Genomic DNA, 12,136 nt, shown 5'->3' with positions numbered 1-12,136 from the left:
ACTTGGCATATGGCATTGGCAGTGACTGTGTGAGTCAGAGACTACAGGGCTAATAATGCCAACTTCATTGCCAGAACCCAGCAGTTGCCCCAGTACGCTGTTGTCTTCACTATCATCAAACAAGCAGCAAGTGTGAAGAAAGCATGTGAGACAGCTTCTACATTAATGGCAAAGACACTAATGAGGAAAAGGAAGCCAATGGAGAGACTCTTAAGGCTGTGGATTGATAACCAGACTTGCTGCTAAGTGGCACCTGCTAACTTAACTAAAGCTCATTTTTCTCCTCTTACCACTGAATATAGACCTATAGAGGAAACCACTGTATAAAGAAAAATAATAAGCCTATAACATTACCTATTTGGGTGGTGCAGAAAAGTGTTTTCTATCTCTCAATTCAAGCTAAGCCTAGGTTATTCTCCCCATTAAATTAAATCCTATTGAACCTTAAGTTCTCTATTTGATAATTCATTATTTGATCTGGTTTTCAGGAACATAACCTATTTGTAAAACAAGGCAAACCTGTATATACTTTGAACATAATAGGTGCCAGCACTAAACACTGTAGTACGCCATAAGTAACTGTGCTCCAACTTGATGCTCTTATCATGGTCCTCATTTCCCTTTATGTAAAGTAGTCTATCCTCTAGTTTAAGATGCTTCCCTGTATTCCTCCAATGTGTTCTATTTTCCATAGGAGTCTTCTATGTAGTACTCTGTCGAAAGCCTTTTTAATATCTAAATACACTGTGTCAACCCATCCATCTTTCCTTTGCACCTCATCTATTACTCTTATTATATAAAAGATTAGTAAATTTCTTATACATGATCTTCATTTTCTAAATCCAAATTGTGAGTTATTTATTATTTAATTTCCCTCCAGATATTCTAACCATTTTTCTTTAGTTACAATTTCACAGATGTTCCCCACGACACTAGTCAGTGACACTGGTTTATAACTTGGGGACTTGGTCTTTTTTTCCTCCTTGTATGTTGGGACTATATTTGCTCTTTTCTATTCCCTTAGTACTTTCCCTTCCATTAAAGAACTGTTGATCACATCCCAAATGAGTTCAATCAGTTGATCAGTACATTCTCTCACTGTTCATCCTGACACTCCATCTGGCTTCATTACTTTTCTTAAATCCACCTTTTCTAGTAATTTGTTAATTTGCTCTTAATGCACATCAACGCTACTGAATCCTTCCTGCGTCACTTGGTCATTTGGTCTTATGAATTCTCCCTCTTCATTAGATACTGATTTAAAGCTCTAATCATAAGTTCATAAATTTTTTCCGTTCTTTCATATATCACATTTCCCTTAATTAACTTAGTGATGGTTTCTTGGTTCATTGTCTTTCCATTTATATACTTATAAAAAAAGCTTGGGTTCCTCTTAATACCTCTTCATCATATCCCTTTCAAAACTTCTCTCCTCCTCCCTTCTTATTCTAATGTATTAATTCCATGTCTCTTTAACTGCTTCCTACCGTCTTAATTTTGCTGCCTTCTTAATTTTTTCCAAGCTGCATCCTTACACTTCCTAGCTTTTGCATATGTAGCATTATACCACTTGTGTTAGCTCTCTTTTACTCTGTATATAGGAACATATCTCTTTACCTCTTCTTTGTACTTGTCTTCGAATATTTCACATTTCTCTTGGACTGTCTTGCTTTGCATGGTTTCCTTCCAATCAATACTACCAAAGTAATTTTTTAATCCTTCAAAATTTGTCTTGGCATGATTCAATCTTTTTTTATTGTCCCTTAGTACATTTCAAAATTTCCTGATCCTCAAATTCAATTTCTAGAACCACATGATCACTTTTTCCTATTGACATTTGACATTTCTTGAATATCAAATTCAACATAGATGGGTCTTCTCTATACCATGTATAGTCCTTCACCCACTGGTCCAATGTGTTTACCATTGCTAGTTGTAACACTTCCCCCCCATCGTCCAGTGTGAGTTTACATCCATTTCTTCCCAGTTTACATGTTTGCAGTTTGTAGTCTCACTGTACCACAGCGGCCCAATGTGATATGATTATGTACTGGTAAATAATTAAGACATTCTTTTTACTAATATATATTAAAAAAAAATTTTTGATGCTTAATCTGTTTTTCAGCATTTCTTAAGACTTTTTCTTGGCTAAAAAGCGTTATACAGTCATCCTTCATTAACCATAGTTATTTCCATGGTTTCACTTTTATATGTGGTTGCTGCTAACCACAAATTCAGATCACTTCTGATAACAGAGAAGGTGCAGAAAGGCATCACCCTTTTTTTTTCCAAATAAAATGTTTAATGAAGTAAAGAAAAGCAGTTCTTTTTACTTTAAAGATAATTTTGAGGACTCAGAGGTGTTCTTTGAGGAGACACTAAATTTCCATGGATTCTTCTTTTCCAAAGGATAATGAGGAATGATTGTACTTTTATAATGGCTTGGCTACAGAGCAGAAAAAAAAGTTAACCTTATTTTAACATTGTAATCTAACCATGAATAAATTATTCAAATATTCATATTTTTGTCTGGAGATCTCAACAGCATCTGATAGCTCTAACATCTGAATTGTAGTAACAAAAAATACAATATTTTTAGGGAAAAACAAAAAAAATATTTAGAAAATTTTTTTACCTGGTATGTAGTCTCTTGTCTGTAGCCTCCACCAGCTGGGTTGGCATTATGTTGAGTAATGGATCCATACTGCTCATTTACAGGGTCATAGTCTGCTATACTGCCCACACGGCGAGTGGGTTGTTGATGCACTGTTGGAACATGTTTTGTAGTTACACAGTGGCTAAGAAAAGTCAATTAAAAATAAAAATTAAACAATGCACACTATTTCTATATCACACCACTAATATTCATCCTCATATCTTCATATCTTAATAATCAACACTCAACCTCTTTCTCCTAGTGACTTATCCATATAAAAACATTTTATGTGTGTGTGTGTGTGTGTGTGTGTGTGTGTGTGTGTGTGTGTGTGTGTGTGTGTGTGTGTGTGTGTGTGTGTGTGTGCATTTACCTAGGTATTGTACAGCGGGCTCATAGTGTCCTGTCTCTATATCTCTGTGTGTGTGTTGTATTTACCTAGTTGTGTGTGTGTGTGTGTGTGTGTGTGTGTGTGTGTGTGTGTGTGTGTATTTACCTAATTGTATTTACCTAATTGTAACATACGGAAAAGAGCTATGCTCGTGTTGTCCCGTCTCCATATCTATTAATGTCCAGCTTTTTCTTAAAATCATGAATATTCCTTGCGTGACCACTTCCACGTGCTTCCACCCTTCTATGAGGGAAGCTATATTTTTCACATCTCTCCTATAAGTGGCCATTTTAGTTTTTTCCCATGCCCTCTCGACATTCTTCCATTCCACATACACAGATCTTCCCTATCCATTTTTCCATGCCAATCATCACTCTGTATATTGCTATCAGGTCTCCCTTTCTCTTCTGTTTTCCAGGGTTGGAAGTTGCATTCTTTTCAGTCTGTCTTCATAAGTCAAATCTCTTAAGTCAGGCACCATTTTCGTTGCAGCCCTCTGTACTTTCTCTAGTTTCCTTATGTGTTTCTTTAAGTTCGAGCCCACTGTATTGTTGCATATTCAAGCCTCGGTCTTATCATTGCAGTAATTATTTTCTTCATCATTTCTTCATCTAGATATACGAACGCCACTCTTATGTTCCTCAATAAGTTCAATACTTCTCCAATTATTTTGTTTATATGTCTCTCTGGCGATAGGTCATTGGTAATTGTCACCCCAAGGTCTTTTTCTTCATGACTGGTTTTATGTCTTCATTTCCTATCTTGTACATACTCCTGATTCTTCTTTCACTCTTGCCAAACTCTATTTTCTTGCATTTTGTCGTGTTGAACTCCATTTGCCATGTACAGCTCCATTTCCATATTCTGTCCAAGTCTTCCTGGAGTAGTTCGCAATCTTTGTCACATCTCACTTTTCTTAACAATTTTGCATCGTCTGCAAATAGGCTCACATAACTGGACACCCCATCCACCATGTCATTTATGTAGACTGCGAACATTACTGGTGCCAACACTGATCCCTGTGGAACTCCACTCTCCACCAATCCCCATTCTGATGGTCTGTCCTTAATTATTGTTCTCATTTCTCTTCCTACCAAAAGTCTTCCATCCATTTTAGTAAACTGCCATGCACTCCTCCTACCATTTCAAGTTTCCAGATCAGTCTCTGGTGTGGTACCTTATCAAAGGCCTTTTTTAAATCCAGATATATTCCATCAGCCCAACCATCTCTTTCCTGTATTACATCTATCACCCTCGAATAGTAACATATCAGGTTTGTCGTGCATGAACGCCCTTTCCTAAAACCAAATTGACACTCACAAAGTATGTCATTTTTCTCCAAGAAGTCTGTCCATCTATTCTTCACCACCCTCTCACACATCTTAGCTACCACACTTGTAAGTGACACTGGTCTATAGTTCAATGGGTCTCTCTTGTTACCTGATTTATAGATTGGGACAATGTTAGCTCTTTTCCAGTCTTGGGGCACTACACCTTCCCTTAATGAGGCATCAATTACTTCACAAACTTTTTCTGCCAATTGCTCCCTGCATTCTCTTAAAATCCATCCTGATACCCCATCAGGTCCCACAGCTTTTCTCACTTCTAAACTCCCCATCATGTTCTTGATCTCCTCCACAGTTACTTGAAACTCCTTCATAATCCCTTTCTGTTCCATTACCAGTGGTTTGTCAAAAGCAGTCTCCTTTGTGAATACCTTCCGAAAGCATCCATTCATAGCCTCTGCCATTTCCCTGGGATCTTCACTGTATACTCCATTTACTTCTAAACTTTCAATACTTTCTCTATTTTTGATGTTGTTGTTCACATGTCTGTAAAAAGCCTTGGTTGGTCTTTACATTTATCAATTATATCCTTTTCTTGTTTCTTTCTTTCTTCTCTTCTAATCAACACATATTCATTTCTTGCTCTTTTGTAACTTTCCCACTGCTTAATCCGTCTTTTCCTTCTCCACCTCTTCCATGCATCCTCTTTTCTTGTTCTAGCCTTTTCACATCTATCGTTAAACCAGTCCTGCTTTCCAACTTCTCTATGTTGTCTTATTGGTACAAATTTTTCTCACCTTCTTTGTATATTTTTATAAATTCCTTCCACTTTTCATTTGCTCCTTAGCACTCTTGAATTTCATCCAATTTGTCTCTTGAAAGAATTTCTTTAGGTTTCCAAAATCTGTCTTGGCATAATTCCATCTTCCCACTTTATATTCTTCATTTCTTCTAGATTTCTCTTCGTCTATCACCTTGAACTCCAAAACTGCATGATCACTCTTTGCTAAAGGGCACTCCACCCTCATCTCCTCAATGACCATTGGCTCTGTACTAAAGACCAAGTCCAGTCTTGACGATGCTCCCTCTCCTCCAAACCTAGTATCTTCTTTGACCCACTGAGTTAACACATTTTCCATTGCCAGTGTCAATAGTGTATTTCCCCATGTTGTCTCTGATCCTTCCATTGACCAGTCCTCCCAACACACCTCTTTACAATTAAAATCTCCCATCATTATAGTTCGTTCACAGCCACCCAACATTTCTTCCAGACATGTTCCTGTATCACTTATCATTTCTTCATATTCCTGTACTGACCATGCATTTGTCTTAGGTGGTACGTACACCACTATGTAGTGCCTCTTTTTTCCTTCATTAGTTTCTGCTCTGATCTTTAGCACTTCTGCCTTTCCCATACCTTTTTTCACTTGATCCACCTTTATATCTTTTTTAACCAGCAACATCACTCCTCCTCCCATCTTACCTACTCTATTTCTTTTCCAAACGTTATATTTCCTTCTCCAACCTTCATCAGGTCTTCTCCCTCTCTCAGTTTTGTTTCAGTAAGACCCACAATATCTGGGTTCTTGTCCCTCAAGTAATCGTTGAGTTCTAAAATCCCCGATATCACTCCATTTATGTTGGAATACATTACATTTCGCTCATATGTAAGTTTCTTTAGTCCTTTCTTGCTGTACTTTTCTGGGTTATGAACCACTTCCTCAGTCTCATATCCAAGATTCTCCAGAAAAACTCTTTCTTCTCTTCTTCTGTCCTCTCTTCATTTTTTTCAAAGCCTCCTTTCTCAACTCATTTAACATTTCTCTTTCCTTTTCACCGAGATCTCTTCTCAACCAAATCTTCCTTGTTGTTTCCTGCTGGGCTAGCCTCCATGACTTCTCCACCAATTCATCTACATCCTTTTGTGACTTAAGTTTGATTCTTATTGGCCTCATACCTTCTCTTGTGAACTTTCCAATTCTATGGAAGTCCTCTATTTCTTGTACTAGGTCTTTTCCTCCTCTTGCACCACATTAATGATATTATTTATCACCTTTTTATGTTTTTCTCTCTCCATTTTACTCGGTGTCTTATCCTCCTCCACACCAAATATCACCACACATCTCTTTTTGTCTACAGTTTCCCTCACCAATGTCTCATTTGACTTAATAACCTTCACCACTTTCTCAGCTATCTTCTCTTCTATGATCTGTTGATCTATAATTTCAGCAAGGCCCAAAGTTTTCTCCCTGACTCTTTGATTTCCTTTTCCAGACTTGCAACTTTGTAATTTACCTCCTTTCTTTCCACTTCCTGACTTTTTTCCATTCAGCCTGCTTCTCCATCACTTTTCCTAGAGATTCTCCACATTTTTCGCAATTCACTTTAATTAGCTTAACTTCCTCTTTCAGTGCTGCATTTTCCTTCTTCATATCGGCACAGTCTCTTTACATTGTCATAACTCGTTTCCAGGCCCTCATACTTTTCAAACAGTTTTTCAATTTTACCTTCTAACTCCAGAATTTTCTTCACATAAGTGCTCTTCTCCATTATTCCTTGAAACCCTGTGAAGTCTGATTCCTCTTTCGAGTTCACGGCCGCCATGTTGCGCAGACGTAAACAAACCAGCTGATGGCTCAAACGCAGGCTACAGTTTATATTTACCTTCACTGGACATTATTTTGCTAATCAACAGTTAACATGACTATATGGAGACGGGACAAACATTACCAGCTCCTTTCCCACCTTGGTTACTCTTAGGTAACTGTAGAATTATAGATGATTGCTCTGGAGCTCAGCGACCACCTCCGCCATCGACGATGTCCCGTGTGTGTGTGTGTGTGTGTGTGTGTGTGTGTGTGTGTGTGTGTGTGTGTGTGTGTGTGTGTGTGTGTGTGTGTGTGTGTGTGTGTGTGTGTGTGTGTGTGCGTGTGTGTGTGTGTAATTTTTTCACTGTTTGATCTGCTGCAGTCTCTGACGAGACAGCCAGACGTTACCCTACGGAACGAGCTCAGAGCTCATTGTTTCCGATCTTCGGATAGGCCTGAGACCAGGCACACACCACACACCGGGACAACAAGGTCACAACTCCTCGATTTACATCCCGTACCTACTCACTGCTAGGTGAACAGGGGCTACATGTGAAAGGAGACACACCCAAATATCTCCACCCGGCCGGGGAATCGAACCCTGGTCATCTGGCTTGTGAAGCCAGCGCTCTAACCACTGAGCTACCGGGCCGTGTGTGTGTGTGTGTGTGTGTGTGTGTGTGTGTGTGTGTGTGTGTGTGTGTGTGTGTGTGTGTGTGTGTGTAAATAATTATAATAATTTTTGTTTATTTGAATGGCAGCCCTACAGCTGAAATATTACATGTTACATGGTACACTTATGTACCATCATACATACTACATCCTAATCATACCCAATCCCATGGTGGAATCTCACAACTTGATACTGTGGCTGTCAGATGGCACCAGATACACCTAGTGGACTACACTCAGGATGTAAGGCCACTCTGTGTGTATTTCTGTTCAGAGATTATTTCTCCTACTTAGCAGTGGGTCATAACTTCTGACTTCTTTTTTTTTAAATGTCCTGGCTTACAGCGCCTGTAGATAACTTGAAGAGTATTGGTAACGCTGTTAAGATTGCAGCTATTAGTGGCACAGGCAATTCTATTTATAGTGGTACCCTTATTAGCGCCCATATCACCACCCAAGCACATCTTTGGTGTAACCACCTAGAACCTGGTATCATGGTGACATATAGGTAACTTTGAACCACTCAACAAATGGCAAAGCTTCAACGGGGTACGTGGTGGGAAATCGAACCTATATGTGGATGTCTGCCCAATCCCATGCTCACCACTTTATTGACTACCTAATCACTACTAGATTGAACAAGAGCAATACTTCAGTAGAAGTCTACCCAACAAATTCTGACATGACCAAGGATTTGAACCTGCACCTCCATGCTGGTTGTGAGTCAGATGTGCTAACAACTGTGCTGGTATGCTACTTGTATTTACCTAGTTGTAACATACAGGAAAAGATCTATGCTTGTGCTGTCCTGTCTCCATATCTATGAAAATCCAACATTTCTTTGAACTTACTGATTGTTCTTGCTACAATGACTCTTACCTAACCATTCCACACCTCTACACATCTTTGTGGAAAACTGAACTTCTTGATATCTCTCCTGCAGTTGTCCTTTCTTAATTTCTTTCTATGTCCTCTTGTGTCACTGTTGTCCCAGACTAGTAAGTCTTATTTAATTTTTCCAGTCCATTCATCACTCTGAACATTGCTATTAGATCCCCTCTTTCCTTTCTCTGTTCTAAAGTTGTAACACCTACTATTTGTAGCCTTTCTTCATATGACCGTTCACTTAAACTCAAGGGAATGTTTGTTGCTGCCCTCTGTATTCTCTCTAGTTTCTCTCTAATTTCCTTTTTCTTATATCCTTCCCTTTCATGTCTAATTCGCATAACTTCTTCCTTTAATCCAAAGGTAACAATGCACTTTTTCATCTCCACAGTATCCCTAACCAAATTTTCCTTTTGCTTAATTACCTTTACTACTGTTTTGGCAACCACCCGTTCCCTTTCCTTAACTGATTCTTCTATAATCTTTTTAAAACTAACTTTCTGCTGATCCTAGTCCGTCTTCCAACGATTTTGCTTTTCATTTATTTTCCTCACTAGATCTTCATTATCTTCCATTTTTCTTTTCACTAGCACAAACTTTGTTCTTCAGGTCATAATAGTTTTTTCCAACATTTCAGTGTCTGCCTTCATGATCTCATTGTCCTTTTCCACAGTTTTTAGCCTAGCTATCAGGTCTTTCACTAGGTCCTCCAGGCAATGGTGGACTTACCATTAGGCAACACTAGGCAGATGCCTAGGGACCCGAGTTTCTGGGGGGACCATGAAACTCTTCATACACTTATGGTTAATAGAGGTTTTATTATTTGCACACATTATTCATGTTTTTTTTTATTAAAATCCATTTGTTAAAATGCCAGCAGAATGATTATCCTATTAGTGTGTCTTAGGGCCCCCTATAGATGTATAAAAAAAATGGGGCCCCCCATCAGTCCCCACTATATTGGATTAGTCCATCTCTGCTTGAACTGAAACAAAGGATTCAGGAAGACAGGTAGCGGTGTGAGGCGGAAGTGTCTAGTCTGGCCAAACCATAGAAGTAAAAGAAGATGACGGCGTCAACCAGAAGTGGAGAGGCGAAGACGAGAAGAGAAAAGAAGGGAAAAGAAATAGTTAATTTAAACATCGGTACTGACCCAGAATTCACAATCAGTGCATCCCTAGAATAAAAGGTATGGGGCAGCACCCATGTCTACCCTTACCTAGGGCCCCAAAATTTCTAAATCCGCCCCTGCTTCCAGGGGCGGAAAGACACTAACCGGCAACCTGTGGAATGTAAACAAAGGGCGCATCATTGTACCACATACAAAATTTATGTACCACATTTCCACAAGGCTTTCCATTTTATTCATTGTAGAGTCACGAGTTCAGGTGGTTCTTTTAGCTTGCAAGGAAGATACAGTCTCACCAGTCTTCTTAATAGAGTCTGCTGACTTGAAAATAGTAGAGACAGTATATGGAGTCAAGATGGTGGCCAGCAATGCTATAGTTTTCTTGTCTCTCTTGTGTCTGTGAATAATATCCAGCTTCACTTTGAGAGTAAGAGATTTCCTGGTCTTAGGAACGCTAGGCCACATTGCAGGGCGTTTTGGTGGTAAGTTGAGCGAGTGAAGACGAGCTGCTGCTGACGCTGTTTATGGGAGAGAGTGGTGCGTGTGTTGTCCACAAGAGGCTTGATCTTGATCTTGATCTTGATTCTACAGGTGTCCCAGGATTTCTCCTGAGGCAGGCCTTAGTATTTGCGGCTCCTGGTGTATTCAAAAGCTTGTCGGCTTGCATGATACGGCAGGGCTTTCAAACTTGGAAAAAATTACCTGGATAAAACTTCGTTAAAGCGAGTTTGGTGTTCGTTAAACAAGCAGATGGTAGTAAAATGAAACCTTCGTTGTAGCAAAATTTTGTTGTGTGAACCTTCGTTAAACGGGGGTTGCCTGTAATTCGTTCTAATCTTAGCAAAACCTCGTTTATAAAAATTTCAAAGTACTCTTTTTTTATATAATTTTGATTTGTACATACTGTAAGTGAAGGCTGGTGATGGATGGTGTTGAAGAGGAGTGGAGAAAGGTGGGGAGGTGGAGGGAAGTCATCAGAGGACAAGTCACCATCCACAAAAATGTCTGGTGTGATTCCTATGATCCTACAAGTGGAGGGCTGTGGCTCACTAACACTTGCACTTTCACTACTATTCCTTATTTTCACCACCATTGTAAGTTACTAAATGAAAAACTACCAACAAAACGCATAAAAATGTGGTTTTTCTCAAGACTGCGGCAGGACTAGTGATGCACACTGGTATCTGGCACAATGGAATACCGGCAATATTTTTAACGGTAATATGGTATCAGAACGGGACAATGATGGTAGAGGAGAGCTAGAGCTTTGTTTACAATCATGTGTGCGGCTATTCGATTACCAGATATTTTCACCAGTAATAAGCCTTTGGTGTAATGTAAGTTTATAAATGAAGAACTACAGACAGAATGCACGAGAATGTTATTCTGCAGCAGCATAACTAGTGGAGGGGGAAGGGAGAGGTCAGGGAGCCTTTCGTTACAATCACGTGTGTGGATGTTTGACTATCAGGTATTTTTTCAAGTATTCAATTGAATTTTTGTGTTTGAGTATTGAAAAATTTGACTACTAAGACATTCGAGTATTGAGTCTTCACTGTAAATATATATATATATATATATATATATATATATATATATATATATATATATATATATATATATATATATATATATATATATATATATATATATATATATATATATATATATATATATATATATATATATACAGTGGCGACTCAATACTCAAACTTAATTAGTTCCAAATGGCTGTTCGAGTATTCAAAAGTTTGACTATTGATACCTAAAAATCAGGTAATTCGTTCCTGCCATTGCCAAACCCAAATTTAGAAAAAAGCAGCGGTTTAATTTTGCAGTCGCCACTAGCATTGATGCACAGAAGCAGGGTTGGCCCGTCTTTCATCGGCTTGTGTCCTGGCAAACACTTCTCTTCCTTTGTTATATAGATCATGTTTGGTAGTTATTTTTTTTCCAAAACAGGCCAATTTCATCACAATTACAGATCTGTTGTGGGCTTAAGCGCTCCTTATCCACAAATTTCTTAAATTCAGGCACAAATTACTCAGCAGCAACTCTGTCAGCACTTGTGGGCTCGCCATGCGTCACAACAATGAATTCCAGTTCTTTTCTTGAAATTCACAAACCACCCTTTTGTTGCTTTAAAATCATCATTGGAGTCAGATGTAATATCAGAAATATGATCACGATGCAACAGCCTAGCCTTCGCACAAATTATGCCCTCTGACAAAGAATCACCAGCCATCTGCCTTTGTTTTTTTTTTGTTTTTTTTTACTATGTGGGCTTTTCACGGGAATTTATGGGCTAAAGGGGATACTTTTAGGTATCTCCTATCTCCAAGCCCACCCGCTAGGAAACCGTTGCCCCGAGTGAAGAAGCCCAGCCTACACTCGGACCGCAGACAGGATTCGAACCCGTGTGCTTGGAGACCCCGCGGATCCCAAAGCACGCATGGTTCCACTGCACCACAGTTTATCCAATCAACAATTTTTCTTTTCTTCCACTGCCACAGGTCACTTGAATTGCCT

At 39.0% G+C, this 12,136-nt stretch overlaps 1 protein-coding gene across 4 annotated transcripts in view; it reads right to left on the bottom strand.

The window, feature by feature from the left end:
• The window catches only part of LOC123503997 (LIM and SH3 domain protein 1-like), a 140,543-nt gene that overhangs the window by 9,794 nt on the left and 118,613 nt on the right, over window positions 1–12,136 (bottom strand). For all 4 annotated transcript variants that reach the window (XM_045254194.1, XM_045254196.1, XM_045254198.1 and 1 more), the window contains one exon: window positions 2,636–2,766. In XM_045254194.1, coding sequence (XP_045110129.1) covers window positions 2,636–2,766 — 131 coding nt within the window. The remainder of the gene's footprint in view (window positions 1–2,635; window positions 2,767–12,136) is intronic.

Source organism: Portunus trituberculatus, chromosome 15, assembly GCF_017591435.1.
Source record: "Portunus trituberculatus isolate SZX2019 chromosome 15, ASM1759143v1, whole genome shotgun sequence".
In the NCBI taxonomy this organism is placed as follows: Eukaryota; Metazoa; Arthropoda; class Malacostraca; order Decapoda; family Portunidae; genus Portunus; species Portunus trituberculatus.
The sequence above is the reverse complement of the archived record's forward strand: the minus strand, read 5'-3'. Positions and strand labels throughout refer to the sequence as shown.